The sequence below is a fragment of the Sparus aurata genome, chromosome 20, assembly GCF_900880675.1.
Source record: "Sparus aurata chromosome 20, fSpaAur1.1, whole genome shotgun sequence".
NCBI lineage: Eukaryota > Metazoa > Chordata > Actinopteri > Spariformes > Sparidae > Sparus > Sparus aurata.
The window spans coordinates 27,988,067-28,010,338 of record NC_044206.1 but is presented as its reverse complement, the minus strand read 5'-3'; the positions used below and the strand labels follow the sequence as shown (position 1 = coordinate 28,010,338).

Genomic DNA, 22,272 nt, shown 5'->3' with positions numbered 1-22,272 from the left:
GAGGTGTGAAGGCTTTGAGGGAGAGAGACAGACTGTGGCGCCGTCTTCAGGTCTGGACTTTATGGTGAAGTAGGTGACACGTCCACTCGGTGAGATGCAACGCGGCAGCGATGCTGCACCAGCAGGCTGATTAGACCGGATGCTTGTTTTGTGTGTGGCGGCTGGATGTGAACTTGTTTCATCAGCTGTTTCTGAACCTCCACCTCCTGCTGATGGTGACGCCTCCACACATGGTGGGACACAACACAGCGGCTGCAGCAGGATGTTGGCTGTGATCCTCTGTGTTTCTGTCTGTGTGGGTTTATTAGACATCAGGACATCATTAGACATTATTTTGAAGTGACAGGAATGACGGAACATTTAATTAATAAGTCAGAATGTGGATCCAGTAGCTCTTTTTAGATAGAAAAGGCGGCACATTTGCTCCAAGGTAAGGACGGCAATGTGCCGGCCTGTCTTTCTAAAACGGAGGCGTAATATTCCTCCTTTTCCAGAAGCCGCCCCTGAGGTAGGCGTAAACATGTGATGTGATGTGAAGCTTGAAGTTGGGCTGTGAACAGTGACAACACATTTGTCTTCAAAATAAGAGCTTTACATTGCACCCCACTGGAGTTAAGAACTGGGTTCTTAGCGGGGGGCTTTTAATTTGAAAGTAGCGACCGTTCCTAGCTTGCTGCTACAACAACAAGCTAACACAACCAAACAGCTACAGAGACCGAGGAGACGCTGCATCTCCTGGATCTCAGCAGCTGTCCAGTTGTTCATCTTAATGTCCGCGGATGAAGTGATGGACTGACTGCTGTGATCAGCTGTTTCCTGGTTTTAAAACTCCCCGGCTGTGGGTCGCACAACAGTGCAGGTCATCCACACCTCCACCCACCTCACACAGAGGCCGGCACATTGACGCCCCAGATTTACAGCAATGGAGGTGGAAATAAGTGTTCCCTCGGAGGCGGCAGATTGGCGGACCAGAACAGACCCCCGATTTGCCGCCCGCTGTCTAAATCCGTGGACCAAGCCGCCAAAAAAACGGCCACATTGGCGGCTTATTGCCCCGTATAAAAACGGCTAGTTTTCATTCATGAGTGTTTTCTGTGAGAATTATTATTTTGGTCGGTTTTCTTTTTAATTAGTTTTATTTCAGTGGATTTATTTTTGTTGATTCTTTGGAGGAGTTCAGAACTGATTGTGACGAGACGTTGGTATAATTTGTTGTTCTTTAATATCGAGTGAGTTTTATTTGAACAAGATGGAACAGAGACGGACAGAAGTATTTCTGTGTCTGTGGCGTTTCAGTGAGTTTGGATCTTCTCAGCCACCGTAGAAACATCACCTGCAGGAATCTGAAGCAGACAGATGAGCGTTTGTCAGACGGAGGCTGGGAATCGTTTTTATTTCTCAGAAAGTGAAGAGGATTGTTGCACTGTTCTCTCAGCTCTTTATTGACCCCCAGAAATTAAAAAAGTCCTCAAATCACAAAGTACAAATGTAAAAGGAGACAGAAAGACAAACTGTACAGATATTTAAAACAAACTCTTCTTCAGGCTCACTGAAGAGAAAAGCTTTATTCTCAGAGTCCTGAGTGGTTTGGATCCCGTCTGAGACCTGAGTAGTGTTGTCGCATGATGATGATGTCACTTCCTGCAGGTCTTGGACCGCAGATGTCTCTTGATGATCAGGTGATCGCTCTCCTTCTCCTCCTCTGCTCCTCCTGACATCTGGAGCAAAAACAGCAAAAGTTCAGATGAAACCGTCACATCCTCGTACAGACGTCTCTGAAATGCATCGGCGTCCTCACGATGTTAACGTCACTATAAACAATCGTCCCCACACTTCAGACCGCTCGTCATAAACACTGACGCTCACTCTGTCTCACCATGTGTGGAGAGTCGAGCAGCGGAGACGAGGCGCCCGTCTTTAAAAGCTTCTTCCGTCCTCGTTTTGGTTTGGTTGCCGTGCCGAGCGTCTCCTTCTCCGCTGGACGTCCACTGACCAGACCGATGATGGATTTAGCTGCAGAGACACAGAGAGGACACACCAGGAGCTGTTACCAACATTAACAGCTCCACATCAACATGTCAAGGCTGGACTAACGTCACAGAACAGAGCTGGAGGTCTTCTTCTAGACTCAGAGCAGCAGCGCCCTCTGCTGGCTGACCGGGCAACAACACCACAACACACATCACAGACCAGGGGCCTCCTGTATCAATGTTGCATACGCACAAAAACGTGGCGTACGTCATTTTCCACGCCAACGTTCAGATGTATTAAAAGTGAAATGACCGTGGAAATGTGCGGTGTCCCACGCCAGCTTCATGGCTGGCGTACGCACGTTTCTACAGCTATTATTCCTTTGGCGACACTCAGAGGTGATGCTGGGAAACTGTTAATTATGTGAAAACAATTAGTCCTCAGAGTAATGTGCACATCAGAGACACATTAATGGACAATTAACACACACGTGTTTGCAATCATATGGATGGATATAAAAGTGATGAAAAAATGGCATTAACAATGGCAGCCTTGGCCTTGTTAGAAGACATCGCAAATGGTTATATCAGACGTGAGAGGATGTTAGAGAACGAGAAGATCTGTTGGCAAATGACGACAACTGGCTCATGAGTCGTTTCAGGTTGCCGAGGCGAGGCCAGTGTTGCTGGAGCCCGTTTGGGCACGTGCATTCAAATATGTGTATTTGTTTCGCCCTAGTGAAAATAGAGCGGCAGAGTTATCTAACAAGCCCTGTATTGTCTCCTTGTGTTCAGTATTTGTGTCAATAAAAGTTGGAAATGTGACACTGCAGCAGCCACGGCGCACTTCTGCAGTCATTAATAAGTGTGATCAGTCTTGTCAACCGTTGTAATGAAGTTGTTTTGTCCTTCTATTTGTTTCCCACTAACGGTAGCACTTATTATTATTATTATTATCATATATTTCTTAAAAAAAAAAGCAATAGTGATTCAATCAAGTGGTGCATGAACAAAGGAAACTAAACCTATTTCACATGTTGTATTCCTCCTTCATTTGACTCCTGTCCCCCCGCCCGCTTCACCTTCACGTCGGACCATTTTTAAATATTTTATTTCAGTGAGTGTGCGCTGCTCCGACCCCACAGCGTTCACTGCCTCACACACACACTCCCACTCACATGTCGGTTTTTTTGGGGTGTTTATCTCTGACGAGAGGCTACCAAATAATACAGACCTTCGCGTCTCGACTTTATTTAATAGAGTTTCGAGCTCAGACTTGGTGAAGTTGCGCTTCTTCCCTTTACTCATGGTGTGAATCTGATGGTGCAGAGAGGGGAATCCCCGGTGCAGGCCCTATTTAAATTAATTTGAATATTTAAATTTGGTCCAGCCATTACAGAGCTCCGTGAACGCAGACTTAGCATTGAACGCTAACAGCATGGGGTCAGAACTTTACACTGTGTTTTAAGCGTCTTAACATGCTCCACATCTCACACCAAAAGTTATGCAACATCAGCAGACACCTTAGCACACAGCACTGTAGCGTGTATGACTCAAAATGAATAAAAAAGTAGTTAAAACAGTGTGTTTGTGCAAGCAGCTACTTACCTGTTTGTTGACATCGGTGTGTTCCGGTAGCTAGACCAAACTAGCATATCCATCGAGCGTGCACTTAACAGGCTTAACAGGCTATTGTAAGGCTCATGGCTCATGACAGGCTGTAACATGGACATGTACATTATGAACAGAAACACGAAAATGCTGGATTACGTTTCCGTCTCCGCCAGTGAGGGAGTAAGTGCACGCTCGACGGATTGACTAGTTTGGTCTAGCTACCGGAACACACGGATGTCAACAAACAGGTAAGTAGCTGCTTGCACAAACACACTGTTTTAACTACTTTTTTATTCAGTTTGAGTCATACACGCTACAGTGCTGTGTGCTAAGGTGTCTGCTGATGTTGCATAACTTTTGGTGTGAGATGTGGAGCATGTTAAGACGCTTAAAACACAGTGTAAAGTTCTGACCCCATGCTGTTAGCTGTCAATGCTAAGTCTTCGTTCACGGAGCTCTGTAATGGCTGGACCAAATGTGTTCGCGTCTTCGGTACTGGCAAGTCAAGGGTAGCTTGAGCAATGAAGCTGCATGTTTAAATCGACCGAAGTTCTCCTTTAACAGACACCAGACAAGAAGTCAGAGACACCGCGTCCTCCTCGCTGTCCAACAGGAAGTCAAAGACACACTGACCTTTGCTGCCCAGGATGGACGGAGAGCTCTGGATCAACTCTCCAATCTTCTGAAGGGTCACGTCTCTGTTTTCCTTCACCACAGAAGAAGACTGGAGACAGACAGACAGACAGAGAGAGAGAGAGAGACAGAGAGAGAGACAGAGAGAGAGACAGAGACAGAGAGAGAGAGACAGACAGACAGGACGAGACAGACAGAGAGAGAGACAGAGACAGAGAGAGAGAGAGACACAGACAGACAGACAGGACGAGAGAGAGAGACAGAGACAGAGAGAGAGAGAGAGAGAGACAGAGAGAGAGAGAGAGAGAGAGAGAGAGAGACAGAGAGATTTATTGATCAGTGATCAGTCTGATGATAGGAAGTCTTTTCTTTCTTTCTTCAATGTTGTTTTGTTTCTCACCTGTTTGTTGTTTTGAGTGTTTCCTCTCAATCTGTTCCTCTTGTTCTCACTGAACACCAGGTCCTACACACACACACACACACACACACACACACACACACACACACACACACACACACACACACACACACACGCGCGCGCACACACACACACACACACACCAAGGTTTTTATTTTAAACAAACTGAAAGCAGAGATTCCTTTAAAAACTGGTTTATATTTGTAGTTTGAAATCAATGAAATGTTCCTTTAATATCATGCGACACCACAGACACACACACACACACACACACACACACACACACACACACACCTCCACCTCGCAGCTCTTCCTCTTCCTCCTTTCTCTTCCTGTAGTTTTGGGGATTTTCTTCCTGTCGGCCATGTTGGACCTCAGAGGAGAGACACAAACGTCCTGCTCTGGAAGAAGGACACGCCCACCACACCTCTACACATACACATGCACACACGCACACACACACACGCACACACACACACACACACACACGCGCACAGTTAATCGTTATAGGATGAATCATTTAGTCCATCAACAGAAAATGTATAATGAAGTTAATTAAGATATATATCAAGCAAAACAGGAAATCTGTAACTGTTGACTGTTGCATTGTGGGTAATGTAGGCTCCAGCTTACACTCCTGGACACTGTAATACTGCTGGACTCATCATGGACAGTTTAGAAACAAGCAGCTGACCAGAGACTTTTTATTCCACACTCTTAATCCTTTACAAACCTACATGACCCACAATGCACCTGAGCCACAGAGTGACATCACAGGAGGCAGTTTATCATCAGCATGCAGCAGAACTCCCCAACACGTGTAAACACACGGTACCATGGAGCGACCCGGTCCACCTGGATACCAGCTACATCACCGTCTGCAGGTAACAGCTCACCTGCAGGTTGGTCTCTCTCTCCTCCTTCACACTCTGGAGTCTCTCCATCTCTCTCTTCACAGCAGCAAACTCCCTGCTCCCCTCCTCCCCCTCCTCCTCCTCCTCCTGCTCCTGCTGCTGCTGCTGCTGCTGTCTCCCCCTCCTCTCCTGGAATCTCTGGATCTCCTCCTTCAGCTCCTCCACCACCGTCACCTTCCTCTGCTCCACCTGTCTGTTCTCCTTCTCCTCCTCCTCCTCTCTCCTCTGCAGCTCCTCCTTCAGTCGCTCCAGTTCTGACGGAGGTGAAACAAACAGAGTTCAGATTGATCTCAGCTGCTAAACGATCAATAAAACCAATAAGTGATGAAGAAACCTCGTCTCAGAGCCTCCGTCTGTCTGTACGTTTCCTCCACCAGCGCGTCCTTCGCCAGCGCCGCCCGCCGCAGCTCTGACACACAGATCACATGCTGGTTACCGTGGTTACAACAGGAACAGTTGCTTCACGTGTTTGTTCGTCAGCTCACCTTCTTTCTCTCTCTCCGCCTCCTCCAGCCTCCCTCGCAGAGCTCTGCCCTCAGACTCAAGCTCCGCCCTCAGTCTCTGCAGCTGACGGGATAATTCTGCTCTGTGATTGGCTAACTCCTCTCTGAGCTCGACACACCTGTTCTCGCTGCAGAGGGACACGTAGAGATCATTGATAGTGAATCAGCTGTTGGTTCTGTTGATGGCTGATCAATAAACCTGACTGATCACAGTATTGATCTACCTGTGTGTCAGAGTTTCCTGCAGCTCCCTCTTTTCTCTCTGCAGATCTTGGATCTGTTGGGATTTCTGAGCTGATCGCTCCAGCGCTACCTCGCTCTCCTTCTTCAGCTCCTCCATGCTGCTGCTGCTCCGCCCCTCCTCCTCCTGAACCAATCAATCAATCAATCAATCAATCAATCAATCAATCAATCAATGAGTGTTGAGACTGTTTAACAGCTGGCGTGTTCAGTTTGTGTGACACATGATTAGTCTGAGGCCGCCGTGATTGATTACAACAGAAGAGGTGATAATCAATCAGTTGATCAGTTGAACGTCATCACTCTGCTGTGTTTCAATCAATAACATTTCAAATAGACGATGGATCAATTAAACAGGAACAAGAACCTTGACTTCCTGTCTCAGGCGTTCCACTTCCTGTGTCAGACTGTTGATGGTGTCAACCCTCTCCTCTGATTGGCTCTCCAGGCTCTGGAGGCGGGTCTTTGCCGCGTTGAGCTGCTCTGATAGGCTGTCACACCTGTCAGTCTGCTCTCTGAGCTGCGTCTTGAGGCCGGACACCTGACAATATGAGAAAAGGTTAGAACAGTTGACATTTATCACGTCCTGTCACTGTGTCGACTTTAATGAAGCAGTCGATGCAGTCAGAGCAGAGCCACAGTGACCGTCTGACAACCTCAACATTCACCTTAGCACAGGTGTACACATAAGGTGGCACCTGAGTGTAAACAGCTGTACCTCTGTCTGCAGCTGGAAGATACCGTTCACCAGAGCTTTGTTCTCCTTCGTCAGTCTGGAAGTTTCTCTCTGCTCCGACTCCAGAGACGAGAACACCGAGTCGCAGTTCGGACACTCGTCCAGACCTGCAGGAGAAGGAGGACAAAAGCATGTGGACGACTTCAGTGCACATGCACAGCAGGCGGTCCACATGCAGTGTGGCATTTAAAGGCTCAGCTCCTACCTGTCAACGTCTGCACCTTCTGCTCCAGCAACACCTGCTCCTTCTTCAGCTCCTCCACCTCCTCCTCACGTCTCCTCAGCTCCTCCTCCAGCGGCCTCCTCCTCCTCTCCTCACTCTCTCTCAGCTCCACGATAGTTTCCTCCTTCTTGTCATTTTCCTCCTGGAGCCTCCAGATCTCCTCCTCCAGAACCACTGAGGAGGATAAACAAGAATACAACAAAGGCTCTACAGTGTGAACCCTCCTCCTCCTCCTCCCCCACCTCCTCCTCTCCCTCCTCTCACCTCTCCTCCTTGGTCCTCGGTCCTTCTCCTCCTCCTCCAGAGACTCACGCTGCCGTTTCCTGCTCTCCTCCTTCTCCTCGTCTCCTCCTGTCCTCCTCTGCTGCTGCTGCTGCTGCAGACTCTGGACATAAAACAGATCCAATCAAGCTTTATTTAAACCACAGATCATGAACAATGTAAAGCTCAGCAGGAAAGTTATTTTACTGAACACACAAATCACTCTGGACTGAGTTTAAAGACCCGGTCTTCTACAGTCCAGTCAAAAGCTGCACTGAGACACCAAAACACCACAGAAGAAGAATCTAGAGAACCTCTTTGGCCTCCTGCAGTTCCTGATGCAACTGCTGGTTCTTGCAGCGTAGCGCCTCCAGCTCTGCAGGCACAAAGCACAGAGGTCAAAGGTCGACATTACATCACCTGAAGCACTCAGAATGTGTGTGTGTGTGTGTGTGTGTGTGTGTGTGTGTGTGTACCTGCAGCATGTGTGTGTTCAGTCAGACAGTGGTGAACACTCTGTGCGTCCTCTCGGATCTTCTCCAGGTCTTCAGTCAACGAGCTGATGAATCCCTCCAACGCAGCCGTCTGCTGCTCCTACAAACCCACCATGATTAATAATCAATAATAATAATAATCAGTAATAAACAGAGTGTGTTTTAGTCACCTTGCTGTTGTCAGTGGCGACAGCAGACAGGTCGACCGTCTTGCTGACGAGGTTCTTCAGTATCTCGACTCTCTTCTCGGCTCTCTCCTCCAGGATCTCCTTCTCCTTCTCCAGACGATCGCTGACATAAAACATCTTCAGTCAGTTTCATCTCGTTACAAACTCAAAGACGTACTCACAATAGCTGACACAGCTTCTGATTTAATGCTGAATTTACATGAAGGACACAATGAGTTAGAATCGGTCAGAGTTTCATAATGTTTGTAAAGTTTGTTTTAACTCAACATCTCTTAAAATCACTACATTTGTTAATGGAGTCTGGTGCTGTTGTGGTCGACTTCTTCTACAGAGGACAGTTCTGTAGACGGTCCAGACCGGCTCTGGATGTGTTCTGAGTGATCGGATCTTAAATGTGTTCTTTCACACCTGAGCTGTCCACCTGTGATCAGATCCCTCAGTTGTGTCGCTCTGTGGACTGTTCTGGTCACATGATCACCAGGACCGTTACCTGTAGTCTTTCTCCATCTTGCTGAAGAGCTCCATGAACTCAGCGCTGACCTCTTCTCTGATCTGAGCCTCCAGAACCAGACGCAGCGCCGCCTCTCTGCCAGACTACACACACACACACATTAACATCCACCTCATCACCTTCATCACTGCAGATTTTTCTTTAATAAGAGCTGAACTAGGATTGTTACCTTCTGTTCTTCCTCCATGGTCCTGTCCGCTTCCTCCTCGTCTTCCTCCCCTCCTGCCTCCAGCACTGTTCCCTCCATCGCACTCTCCTCCTCCTCCTCGTCTTCTTCCTCCTCCTCCTCCTCCCAATCTTCACCATCCTCATCCTCCAGCACATCCTCCAGGCTCGTGTCCCAGGCAACCATCGAGCTCTTCCTGCCCCGCCCAGACACATTCCTGCGCTGGTCGGCCTCGTCGATGATCATGGACAGCTCCATGGCCGCCTTGTGGGGGGCGTCGTCTGGGACCACCGGTCTGGAGTTCAACACCACCACCTGGACAAGAAAGACAGGTACAGTGCTCAGCTAATCTGACAGCTAAAGAAACGATCCACTGCTCCGTGACCTAATTACTATTTTCAAAATAATACGATTTGCAACAAATGGCCAGAATTTGAAGATAGCTCAAAAAACTGAAGGTGACAGCATAACTAACTCAGACCGGGACTGACTGACCTCAGACCAGGACTTCAACTCAATTTCTGAGAGTGAGGGAGGTCAGTGTGAAGACAGAGGTGATTTACAGTACAGAGGTGATTTACAGTACAGAGGTGATTTACAGTACAGAGGTGATTTACAGCGGCTCTGACCGGGACTATGACTCCGGGGACAGAAGACACATCGGGAGAGGACAGAAAGAGAGAGTATGATGACATCATCAGCGTGTAGATACAGAACACTTTCACATGTTACTGTGAACTGAGGATTTAATTGGACCGAACCAGAGGAGATTGTGGAGACAGAAGTGTTCTGGTGACTCTGGTTCAGTTTGTGTCCACCGACTTCAACGTCACAATTCAGGTTTAAAGTCTGAAGTTCTTCCCCGCAGATTTGTGACTGCTTCCTGATCTCTGTCAGCTCTCTGATGTTTCCTGACACACATTTTATAGCAACGTCGAGCTAAAAAAGTTTTATAGTCGATGAATTGATCTGTTAATTGATCGTTGGGCCTCCTTAGTTCCTGATTTGCAGTTTTTCTTCGTCTTATTCGTCAGTAAAATAAATAAACACTTTTCACTTGTTAATTGAAAAGAAGCAAGTTGATGATGTCACCGTGGAAAGTTTATTGGGCATTTTTAAATAATTTCAGAAATGTTTTTGATTTATGGATTAATGAAGAAACTAATAAGCATATAATTTAAGTTTAGCTGCAGGTCTGATCATGTGGATCTCTGAGAAGCTGACAGTGACTCTGCTGCAGACTGGAGCTCAGAGAGAAGCTCATCATGTTAGTTAGTCAAAGTCTGAGCGGTCGTTCACGTCAGACGAGCGTTTAGAGACTGAAGAAGTACCGACGACCTTCATCTTCATCATCTGACACAGCGATGATGGAGGACGACAGGCGGATCAGAACGTCTGAACATGTGATAAACTCACAGCAACACAGTCAACATAAACACGACTGTCATGAACACAAGTCGTCAAATTCTGAAGCCAATCACAAGTGTGTGTGTGTGTGTGTGTGTGTGTGCTGACCTTCTGGGCGAGGGCGGAGAACTTGAGGACGTTGAGTGTCTCGTCAAAGCAGGACGAGTTCCGGTTGATGTTTACCACCATGGAGACCCGGCCGGCACCACAGAAGAAGAACTGCAGGAAGTGGGTGAGTTTGGACTCTCTGAAGGGGATGTGGTGCTGAAACCTGCAGAGACACGGATCATCAGTCATGCTGGAGTCTTTTCAAACATCAGAGCTCTGACTGAAGCTGACAGAGTCGTCCTACTTGGCGTGCTGGTTGAGCTTCATGGCGCTGATGCACTTCCCGAGCGTCAGCAGCGAGCTGTTGATGTTTCCGGCTTCCTTCAGTCTGTCTCCGGTGTTGTGAGTCCGAGAGCAGCGCTCAGACCCGGCCAGGTCGCACAGAGCCAGCCTAAACACACAAATGATCATCTACAGCCCACACTGAAGGTGTCTGAGGCAGAAACATGCTGAAGTGTAAACTGTGTGATCTTACTCGCTGATGCCGAGGACTCTGGGAACTCCGACGTCGTCCACTCTGAGGATCCTGATGGAGAAGATGCTGTGGCTGCAGAGACATTCAGTCTGAGTCATCAGGGTAAAACGTTTGTTCATCATAGAGCTGCATGCTCAGCAATACAAGAAAAAAACCTGAATGTGTGTGTTGAACTGAGAACAGTAACTGTTTGAAAGGTGAACATGTAAAATTAAAGGATTAAAATAAGATGTTTGAGTGTTGGTGGAAGCAGAAACGTTGTCAGACCTCCTGCTTGACAGCTGGTTCAGTCTGGTGGACGAGAAACTCTGGTTCTTCTTCCCAATCTTCATCACTCTGTAGGCTTCTTCAGAGCTGTTGACCTGCACCCAGCGCAGGTCTACACACACACACACACACACACGCACACACACACACACACACACACACACACAGCAGATAATATCAAAATGACATCTTTATTTTGTTATATTTTGTTTATTACTAAACTAGTTTGGTGTTTGTATCATCTGTACTTAAGTCATTGATGTGGCCAACAAACGTCTCACACTTGTCCTTAACAACTGTGTCAGGACACTCCCACACGATGTCTGGACCCTCCCACACGATGTCCGGACCCTCCCACACGATGTCCGGACCCTCCCACACGATGTCCGGACACTCCCACACGATGTCCGGACACTCCCACACGATGTCAGGACACTCCCACACGATGTCCGGACACTCCCACACGATGTCAGGACCCTCCCACACGATGTCAGGACCCTCCCACACGATGTCCGGACACTCCCACACGATGTCCGGACACTCCCACACGATGTCCGGACACTCCCACACGATGTCAGGACCCTACCACACGATGTCAGGACCCTACCACACGATGTCCGGACACTCCCACACGATGTCCGGACACTCCCACACGATGTCCGGACACTCCCACACGATGTCCGGACCCTCCCACACGATGTCCGGACCCTCCCACACGATGTCCGGACCCTCCCACACGATGTCAGGACACTCCCACACGATGTCAGGACCCTCCCACACGATGTCCGGACACTCCCACACGATGTCAGGACACTCCCACACGATGTCAGGACCCTCCCACACGATGTCTGGACCCTCCCACACGATGTCTGGACCCTCCCACACGATGTCCGGACCCTCCCACACGATGTCCGGACACTCCCACACGATGTCCGGACACTCCCACACGATGTCCGGACACTCCCACACGATGTCAGGACACTCCCACACGATGTCCGGACACTCCCACACGATGTCAGGACCCTCCCACACGATGTCAGGACCCTCCCACACGATGTCCGGACACTCCCACACGATGTCCGGACACTCCCACACGATGTCAGGACCCTACCACACGATGTCCGGACACTCCCACACGATGTCCGGACACTCCCACACGATGTCCGGACACTCCCACACGATGTCCGGACCCTCCCACACGATGTCCGGACCCTCCCACACGATGTCCGGACCCTCCCACACGATGTCAGGACACTCCCACACGATGTCAGGACACTCCCACACGATGTCAGGACCCTCCCACACGATGTCTGGACCCTCCCACACGATGTCAGGACCCTCCCACACGATGTCCGGACCCTCCCACACGATGTCCGGACCCTCCCACACGATGTCAGGACACTCCCACACGATGTCAGGACACTCCCACACGATGTCAGGACCCTCCCACACGATGTCTGGACCCTCCCACACGATGTCAGGACCCTCCCACACGATGTCAGGACACTCCCACACGAGGCCAGGACACTCCCACACGATGTCCGGACACTCCCACACGATGTCCGGACACTCCAATGCAGAATATTTGTGAAAATAAAGAATGAAAACTTCTCCTCACATATTCTTCATGCATACATATGTAGGGGTGTCACGATCCTCCAAATCCTCGATTCGATTACATTTTTGATTTTAAGGTCACGGTTCGATTCGGTTTTTGAGTCATTCCACGAGAATGGCTCAAATTGGACTTTGACATTTTCATATTTTTTACTAAAATGTATCATTTGTATTTATACCCCACATCATTAACGATATTTTTAACTATCAGAAAAACATATTTTCCCATCTCAGGCATTAGCTGTCTATCATTATTGGTCATTATTTTAAGATCTGGGCAATGTTATTCTTCAACCCCGTTACGTACAAAATGGAAGCTTTCTGAATATGATCCTAAAATGTTTTTCTAAAGAAATGAATGTTTTCATATTAATTCGATGTCCTCCACACTAATTCACTGATTGTAAATACAAAAATTATATAAAATCTAATTTTTTTGCTATACTAAAGCCTGAAATGTCGCTTTTTGTGAAAGGGCTCTTGTCATTTTTCATCAAAAGTGTAGTTTAACTGAAGAATCTTCGCCAAAATCAATAAGTTTGTGATAGCTCTCAACATTTTAAACAGATGTCAACAAACATTAAATTACTTTTTAATTAATTTCTTTAAAATAATATATGAAAATGTAGGTGTGACGGGGTTGAGACTAGGGTAACAGGGTTGAAGATGGTAACGGGGTTGAAGGGACAAATACAGCTTAACATATAAATAGTTGTTTTTTTTAAACTCTCAAATTCACTGTATAGGATTTTCTATGAACATTGTATTTCATTGTGTTACCACAAGAATCAGGGGTGTAGAATTGGGTCCAGCAACAATATCCAGCCACTACTGTGTAGTCCTTATCAATTGATATCATACAGCCGCTGTCTGTATCTGTGTATTTGTGTCTGTTTAGTCAACTAGTGCAGTGCCCGTAGGAAGCATGTATTCCTATAGAAAAGTCGGAGGTTAAGTAGCTTTTCATGGATGGCCAAATGAGGCTGTGTTTGAAGGTGGGACGTCAGGGATATATTTTGCCGTTTTTGACTACTTTTGATTTTACCATTATATTTCCTTTTAAAATCTATTCACCTTGCCTTGTTTGGTGTCAATATTTTAGGTACAACCTCACATGTGTGACTGTACAGTTATTTTATCATTTTGACATACTGTTTTAACACAATTGGACCTAAAAGCACAAAAAACATAAAATCAGAGTAAGAAAAACTTTGATTTTTTACTGTGAAATACACAAATATTTTTAACGAACAATTTTTAGCACTTGTAATGCAAATATAAATTGTTGTTTGCTAAATTTGTACATGAGTTTTTGAAATTTACAAAGTTACATGTAACTATTTACATTTCAATGCAGGCAATGCCTCAGGCTCAGGCACCGCCTGCTCAACATTCAGCAGTCTCCTCATTGTTTTGACTCACAACACAAAAAAACAACTCCACTACACACTACACTACATTACACACTAACTATACACTCCAAACACGCTATATGTCACAAATCTCTCAACTCTAAAAACTCGCCATCTCTATCGCTGTCTCTATCACCGTCACCACTGCTGTCTCTCTTCTGCCGGCGTCCCTCCCACAACTTCCCCTGTTCCTCAGCAACTAAATCACATGGTTTGCCATATAAGTTTGTGATTGGTTGGTGTGGTGCCTTTTTCCACCAATAGGAACGTGTTTTCTTGCTTGCAAACACTTGCTGCTTGTGGACACTTTCGTGACAAAAGCCTGTTTTTACCGTTTCTTCCTGCACCAGATACAAAGCAAATGTGACGCAAATGTTCGGGAAAAGCTTGGTGGACATTATTTATCGTAAGTCCGGTTTTGGACGCGCCGGCGCTAGCTAGCTACACACGGACATCCACAGATTCCGATTCCAGTTTGTTGTCCTCGCGTATCCGGATCTCCTCAGACCGGAACAGACTCGGTCTCGGTTCACTCGGCAGGTATTTCTCCCTTCTTTCTGGATCAGTTTTAAGGCGTGCCAGATACTTCCTCTGCCTCTCTGCCATCTTAAGGCAGGAACGTCTGAAGCGTTTGGGGAGACTCGGATGAGGTTGGAACAAATCTGTTCGGTGTGTTCAGCTGCGTTGGAAGCTTTCGGATGTTGTCTGCTCCGATTCAACATGCAAAGTCTGAGGAGGTTGGCTTTTGTCCGTCTGAGCCATTGGATTCTCTGATTGGTCATATGGCAAGAACGCAACCATTCTGATTGGCGGTGTGCTAGCTAATCAGTGTAATATTTGGGAGGGGCGGAATACTGTGTGCGCTTTGTTTTTCTATGCACGCCGCTCCGTCATTTCCCGTTTTCATGTAGCACCACCCGCTTATCGCATCTCGCGCAAGCGTGGAACATACACGCTACTGTGGAGCTGGCAGCACGTCCAAGTGGTGTGTACAGTGCAACTTTTCTGCTGTACGGGTCAGACAAGAGGCAACAGAGTGGTTGGATAAAGGCAGTTGGCTGTTGGTTTGAGTCTGGGCGGTGTGTGGGGGCCTTTATTCACAGCTTAAACACGGAACATATTTTATATATATATATATATATATATATATATATATATATATATATATATATATATATATATATATATATATATATATATATATATATATACATATATATATATATATATATATATATACATTCAGCATGCATGTGGTAAAAGAATGTTTATCAAATATGATAATAATTAATTTCAATTATTGGATAACTTAACAACCGAAGTCTTAAAATCACAACCCCGTCACAATCTCACAACCCCGTTACACTCAAACACGTAACGGGGTTGAGTGTGACGGGGTTGTGATTTTTGCACAAAATGGCCACCGCAGTACATAGTGAATACCAGAGAGAGAGCATATGCCATGCATGACATTCAGAATTAGCATGTATTCTTGAAATGTTTTTTTTTTTTTTCATAAGTAATAGTTTTCTCTCTTTTTTTCATGTGACGGTGTTGAGTCATTGAGTTTGACGACCACAGTGTCACAAGATAAATGACCAAAATAAAGTAAACGAAGGGAGCCACTTGGCTGTCTTTGGTGTCCTGTTGTCCAAAAGACTTGAGTGATGTCACTTCCTGGTGTACGTGCTCATATGGATCATACCATTGTTTTTATGGGGGGAGAATCATTTGTGTTACGGGGTTGAGGGGTTACTCAGGTACAGAACTAAATAATGTGATTTTAATGAATAATAATCAATTAATTTTGAAAAAAAATATCGCTAACGAATAAGCACAGATAGATGTTTAAGTTTATATCAAAATGTGTAGGCTTTTTTATAGTTTTATTTGGTATATTCTAAGTATACTTTCATTGAAGGCCATTAGGGACATGAGAAAATAGGTGGTGTCAACAAAAAAACAATACAATTCCTCATAAAAGATAAAATGTTATTAATGTTTTTTTTACACTGTATTAAAGAAGAAATTTTACTGTATATGTTAAGTTGTTAAAATATAAATTTTTGTGACCCAGTAGATAAAATACACTTGCAGAGGTGACGGGGACTCAAAATGCACCATTTAAATGGAATGACTCTTTTACATTAATTTTTTTAAAGCACAGGTTGCTGTGCCATTTTTAGACTAGACTTTTATGCAATATAATATTTGACTTTTGTCTAAATTTGACAATGTACCACACTACATTGTCAAATTTAAAACATTTATCAACAACTTCAGTGAAAGAGGAGCAGGTTCAAGTTCTGTCGATGGGCCTCCTGCATCTGCAGTTGCCATCAATGTAAGAGTGGCGAAGCTCCTTTCAGGAACAGGGCGGTGCGTCAGGTGTGTGTGCGTCAGGTGTGAGTGGGCGAGCGAGAGTGAGGGAGTGTGCATACTTGCGGACAGTGAATGAATGGGAGAGGAAGGAGAAGCTAAAGGAGCAGCAGGAGTAGCGACAGTAATAAAGTGTACAGTACAGTCTGCAGTCCGGCTGTGAATAAAGGCCACGGCTCCTCCAGATACAGCAAAGCTGGAGGAAACTTCCCTGGAGGAAATCACCTCCCCTGAGCTTCCCGACCACGGCCTGGGAGCCGAACAGGAACGGTGTAACACCATGCTATCGTCTGGCAGGCTGCAGCTAACAGCTACTGACTTAGCTAGTAGCTAAGTTAGAGGAGGTTGACTCGCAGCACTTCAACACGTGTTTTTTAACGCTTGGCAAGCCGGCTGGACGTTACATGGGGGCGTGGCAGCATCGACGATTCCATTTGGTAATCCGAAGTTTGATATTGTGACTTAATTTCGATTGATTAAAAAAAATAAATAAATAAATAGTGACACCCTTAATACATAATGTATCACACAAAGCGTAAGATGTCCGTCAGCTGGCCGGTCATTGAAGCTAAGAGTGACATCAGAGCTCACACCTGTCTGAGCGTTACCTTTGATGAAAGAGTTTCCTTTGACATCCTGAGACAGACGCAGCACCGTCCTCCTCTGTTGTCCACTGGGAATCTGAACATCACAGATCAATCACATGATCAATCACAGCTGGACTACTTTAAGTGTCTGTGGTGAGGACTGTCTCTGCGTGTGTGTGTTACCTGTTCCAGCAGATCGTGGATGTTGTCGTTGTAAATCTCACAGAATGAAACCCAGACAGAGAAACGAACGTTTGAGGTGACGTCCAGACAGAAACTGTCGGCTTCAGAGACGCTGCTGACGCTGCTGTCAGTGCTGACAGACGAGCCTGAACACACACACACACACACACACACACACACACACACACGTTGAGTACTTTGTGTTAGCCTTGACTTCCCAAATGTTCTGTCTTCAAACTGAATCTCACTGACCGTCGAGAGAAGTCAATCTTCCAGACATCAGACTTTTGTCGCTCTGCAGAGACAAACATGAGACACACTAGTTCACACTTCACCCTCACACTGTACACAGGTGGTGGGACTATATTTCGTGTGTGTGTACGTGTGTGTCTGTGTGTGTGTGTGAGAGAGAGAGACCTCTTTGAGCAGCCTCAGCAGGTTCTTCTTGCTGCTGCTCTCGGCTGCCTGCTGGTCTGGAGTCAGTCTGCTGTAGTCTCTGCAGCGCTGAGGCTTCAGATCGTTTCGACCGTACAGACGACCATCGATACTGTTGAAGATGACCGACAGAGACCGCGGCAGCAGACCGCTGTCGTGATCCGGACCTGAGGGACAGACAGGAAAGCCCGGTCAACCTCTCTTCCCTCCTGATGATATAAAGTCAGGTGAAGTCTCGTAGTCCACAGAACAGTTCTGGAGCTTCACAGTAAAACAGAGTTGCAGCGTTCTGGTAAACAACTGAAGCAGCTGAGACTTGATTTAAAACAGAGAAACAACCAAATCCACTGTTGCAGTGGATATAAAATGCACTGATGGTCAGCAGAGGAAATGAACAGGGACAAACTGGAAAGAGCACAGCAGCTCCTATAAACAGCAATATTCAAGTTTGAGCAAGCTATGGACTGTGGCACCTTCCAATGTCTCGTTCTGTCTGACTAACAGCTCAAAAAGCATCATCATCATCATCAGACAGGACGAAGGGAACCACAGAATATTCATGTGAGGAGCTGGAACTGGAGAGCTGAGCCATGTTGTCTTTACAAGAGGACAACTGACTGACACTCAATCAATAGATTGATGGTTGCAGGTTGTGTTTCTGACCCAGGAATGTGAAGGTTTTTCCAGCGTTGGTGACTCCGTAGGTGAACACCAAACTGTTTCCTCCATCCAGAACGTCTCGGACCAAACCCCGAACGGAACCCTCAAACACCTTCTTCTGACCGGCGTCCGGACCGAACACCTCGACGACACAACAACCACAAAGTCACTTTGTCAACCAGGAAATAATGATTAAAAAAGAAAACAGCGTCTTCATGTAGTTGTATCTGTGTAAACATGTGGATCAAGTCTTCAGTACAGACAGACAGGTGATGTCACAGCTACCTGGGTGAAGGTGAACCTCTGTGCTGTCTGTGGGAGGGACTTCTCGCTCTGTCGGTTTGATTGACAGCTCCTGGGAGCCTTCAGGACCACAGTGTCCGGTCCCTCGATGGTCACACACTCCTGGAGAGGGACAGAAAACAGCGCTGATTAAACAAATCTGGATCACAGACAGCCTGAATAAACACAGTCAACACAAGAAGAACACAACAATGAGTACAAAGTACACAAGTAAACAACAACAGGAGGAAGAAATGTCAGTTTTACTTTCCCACAGCTCAAAGTCACATCTTCAGATATTATTATCATTATTATTATTACCAACAGTCTAAAAAACAAACAAACACTTCCTGTCAGTTAACTTCCTGACAGTTAACTTCCTGTCAGTTAACTTCCTGACAGTTAACTTCCTGACAGTTAACTTCCTGTCAGTTAACTTCCTGACAGTTAACTTCCTGTCAGTTGACTTCCTGTCAGTTGACTTCCTGCCAGTTGACTTCCTGTCAGTTAACTTCCTGTCAGTTAACTTCCTGACAGTTAACTTCCTGACAGTTAACTTCCTGTCAGTTAACTTCCTGTCAGTTAACTTCCTGACAGTTAACTTCCTGTCAGTTAACTTCCTGACAGTTAACTTCCTGACAGTTAACTTCCTGACAGTTAACTTCCTGTCAGTTGACTTCCTGTCAGTTAACTTCCTGCCAGTTGACTTCCTGCCAGTTAACTTCCTGTCAGTTAACTTCCTGACAGTTAACTTCCTGACAGTTAACTTCCTGTCAGTTAACTTCCTGTCAGTTAACTTCCTGACAGTTGACTTCCTGCCAGTTGACTTCCTGTCAGTTAACTTCCTGTCAGTTAACTTCCTGACAGTTAACTTCCTGTCAGTTAACTTCCTGTCAGTTAACTTCCTGACAGTTAACTTCCTGACAGTTAACTTCCTGTCAGTTAACTTCCTGACAGTTAACTTCCTGTCAGTTAACTTCCTGTCAGTTAACTTCCTGTCAGTTAACTTCCTGACAGTTAACTTCCTGTCAGTTAACTTCCTGTCAGTTAACTTCCTGTCAGTTAACTTCCTGACAGTTAACTTCCTGTCAGTTAACTTCCTGTCAGTTAACTTCCTGTCAGTTGACTGAGAGGTGGATCAACAGTGTTGCAGCTGTAATCACTCCTGACAGCAACAGTGGGAGATTTTCACGTGAGGTAAAAATCTCAGCAAAAGACTTTATTGGTTAACTTGATTAATCAAAACAATATTAAGTCCAGACAGACAAGAAACTTCACACATTATCATTCTTTAATAAAACTAATAAGGTAGGTTTCAACAGTGTATATAAGCAAATGCAGACAGGATGATAACCATCAGCTTTCATAACACACTCTACACTATCGTTTCTCTCTCCCTCTGTTGCAGTGAACTTATTATTTTCATTCTTTAAAAGTCTCTGAAACTCTCCGTCTTGTGAGGAAGAGCTCTCAGACCCGTGCTTTGGTTCTGAAGTCGCTCCTGTTTCTTAAATCTCAGGGTTGGCTGTGGATGGATGGATGTTGTGTCCAGCCATTTATTCTAACTTATTTCTACAGAGTGTGTTTGTGTGTGTGCGTGTGTGTGTTACCTGGGAGTCGCTCTCAGCTGCAGTGAGAGGTCGAACCCTCAGGTAGACCTGCAGGTTCTCTGACTGTGATGGAATGCTGTCCTGAAGAGAGAGAAAGACAGAAATCACTCCAACATCTACTGAGATCAGCAGACACCAACACAGACAGACAGACAGACATACAGACAGACAGACAGACAGACAGAGTGAACCACAGACAGACAGACAGACAGACAGACAGAGTGAACCACAGACAGACAGACAGACAGACAGACAGAGTGAACCACAGACAGACAGACAGACAGAGTAAACCACAGACAGACAGAGTGAACCACAGACAGACAGACAGACAGACAGAGTGAACCACAGACAGACAGAGTAAACCACAGACAGACAGACAGACAGACAGAGTAAACCACAGACAGACAGACAGACAGACAGAGTAAACCACAGACAGACAGAGTAAACCACAGACAGGCAGACAGACAGACAGACAGAGTAAACCACAGACAGACAGAGTAAACCACAGACAGACAGACAGAGTAAACCACAGACAGACAGACAGACAGACAGACAGACAGAGTGAACCACAGACAGACAGAGTAAACCACAGACAGACAGACAGACAGACAGAGTAAACCACAGACAGACAGACAGACAGACAGAGTAAACCACAGACAGACAGAGTAAACCACAGACAGGCAGACAGACAGACAGACAGAGTAAACCACAGACAGACAGAGTAAACCACAGACAGACAGAGTAAACCACAGACAGGCAGACAGACAGACAGACAGAGTAAACCACAGACAGACAGACAGACAGACAGACAGCGTAAACCACAGACTGACAGACAGAGTAAACCACAGACAGACAGACAGACAGACAGACAGAGTAAACCACAGACAGACAGACAGAGTAAACCACAGACTGACCTGCGCTGGCAGAGCAGCAAATTCACCCAGCAGGTCTCTCCTGATGTCATCCACCTCCACTGGACCGACTCTCTCCGGCTTCCCGGCTAAACAAGACTCCATCATCTTTGCAAACACACACACACACACAAACACACACACACACACACACACACACACACACAGCATGTAAACATCAGTCCTCAACTTCACAGTACTGTTCATATTATACAATATGATATATATATATGAGTCTGTTCTCTGTCCTGCCTTTTTATCATTGTTTCATTTACTGTTATTATAGTTTATTGTAATATTTCTGTCCTTTGGCCGCTGTGACATTTCCTCGTTTGCGGGACAAATAAAGTGATTCTGATTGTGATTGTGCACAATGTCACAGCCTCATCTGTTCTGTGGGGAAATGTAGACCTGTCCCTTCAAATCTGCTGGAAATCAAACCTCAGCTCCACCACACATTGATCCATTACAGGTCAATATATTGATCTGTTCGATCTGAACAGCCAAACCATTCAGGTTGATATCTTTAACCAGGCTGAGTGTGATGGAGATTATATCAGCACATTTTACCAGCAGAATGTGATGATTTAAACACGTCTTCATCTACGACCATCTCTGATGTGAGCGAGCAGATATCAGGGAGACAGTTTGAAATGTGAAGAGTTTTAGGTGAAGTTCCTCGTTACTGAGAACAACAAACAACCGTAACTAGCAGAAAACACTGAAGCTAAGCTACTGTTGTTAGCATTAGCCACAGCTAGCTAACACTGAAATACCGCACACACGCGTGTTTTAGTTTAGATTTAACGTCTTTTGACCACAAAACATACTGAATAACAGTTCTAAAGCTTAAATAGACATTTAGTCAAACCTAAAGTCACTCTGGACGCGTTTTATTCACCAGACAGAGTATTTAAAACTAAAACATGGACAGGAAGTCTGCTACGTTACCTCGGGCTGCTTCCCTCCTCTCCGCGGTTTAGTTTTTAAACTGAGGCGGCAGGTCCAATCAGATGTCGAGCACTGGGTGACGTCACGCAGATCTCGGACACGATCTCTCGAGAGTAT

General features: G+C 45.9%; 1 protein-coding gene across 1 annotated transcript; it reads right to left on the bottom strand.

Annotated features, from left to right (window-relative positions):
• Window positions 1-1,377: 1,377 nt before the first annotated feature.
• Window positions 1,378-22,222, bottom strand: LOC115571813 (kinesin-like protein KIF20A). The gene is made up of 31 exons (XM_030401431.1): window positions 22,156-22,222; window positions 21,208-21,312; window positions 20,294-20,374; window positions 18,687-18,806; window positions 18,405-18,543; window positions 17,724-17,908; window positions 17,559-17,601; window positions 17,307-17,452; window positions 17,145-17,217; window positions 11,129-11,240; window positions 10,862-10,933; window positions 10,631-10,777; window positions 10,387-10,549; window positions 8,875-9,186; window positions 8,685-8,788; window positions 8,177-8,297; window positions 7,989-8,106; window positions 7,827-7,888; window positions 7,516-7,636; window positions 7,234-7,425; window positions 7,011-7,135; window positions 6,660-6,833; window positions 6,277-6,419; window positions 6,035-6,180; window positions 5,884-5,958; window positions 5,532-5,803; window positions 4,930-5,064; window positions 4,618-4,680; window positions 4,218-4,308; window positions 1,877-2,013; window positions 1,378-1,718 (listed from the first exon to the last, which is right to left on the bottom strand). Exons 2-31 carry the CDS (start codon window positions 21,310-21,312, stop codon window positions 1,635-1,637), a joined length of 3,861 nt encoding a protein of 1,286 aa, XP_030257291.1. The 5' UTR covers window positions 22,156-22,222; the 3' UTR covers window positions 1,378-1,634.
• Between the last annotated feature and the right edge of the window lie 50 nt (window positions 22,223-22,272).

Coding starts and splice junctions, on each gene's coding strand:
- LOC115571813 (XM_030401431.1), bottom strand. CDS start 21,312: ATGATGGAGTCTTGTTTAGCCGGGAAGCCGGAGAGAGTCGGTCCAGTG. Junction 10,778..10,861: donor AGAGTCCTCGGCATCAGCGA/GTAAGATCACAC, acceptor TTGTGTGTTTAG/GCTGGCTCTGTGCGACCTGG. Junction 5,065..5,531: donor AGAGAGAGACCAACCTGCAG/GTGAGCTGTTAC, acceptor GTGTATGTGTAG/AGGTGTGGTGGGCGTGTCCT.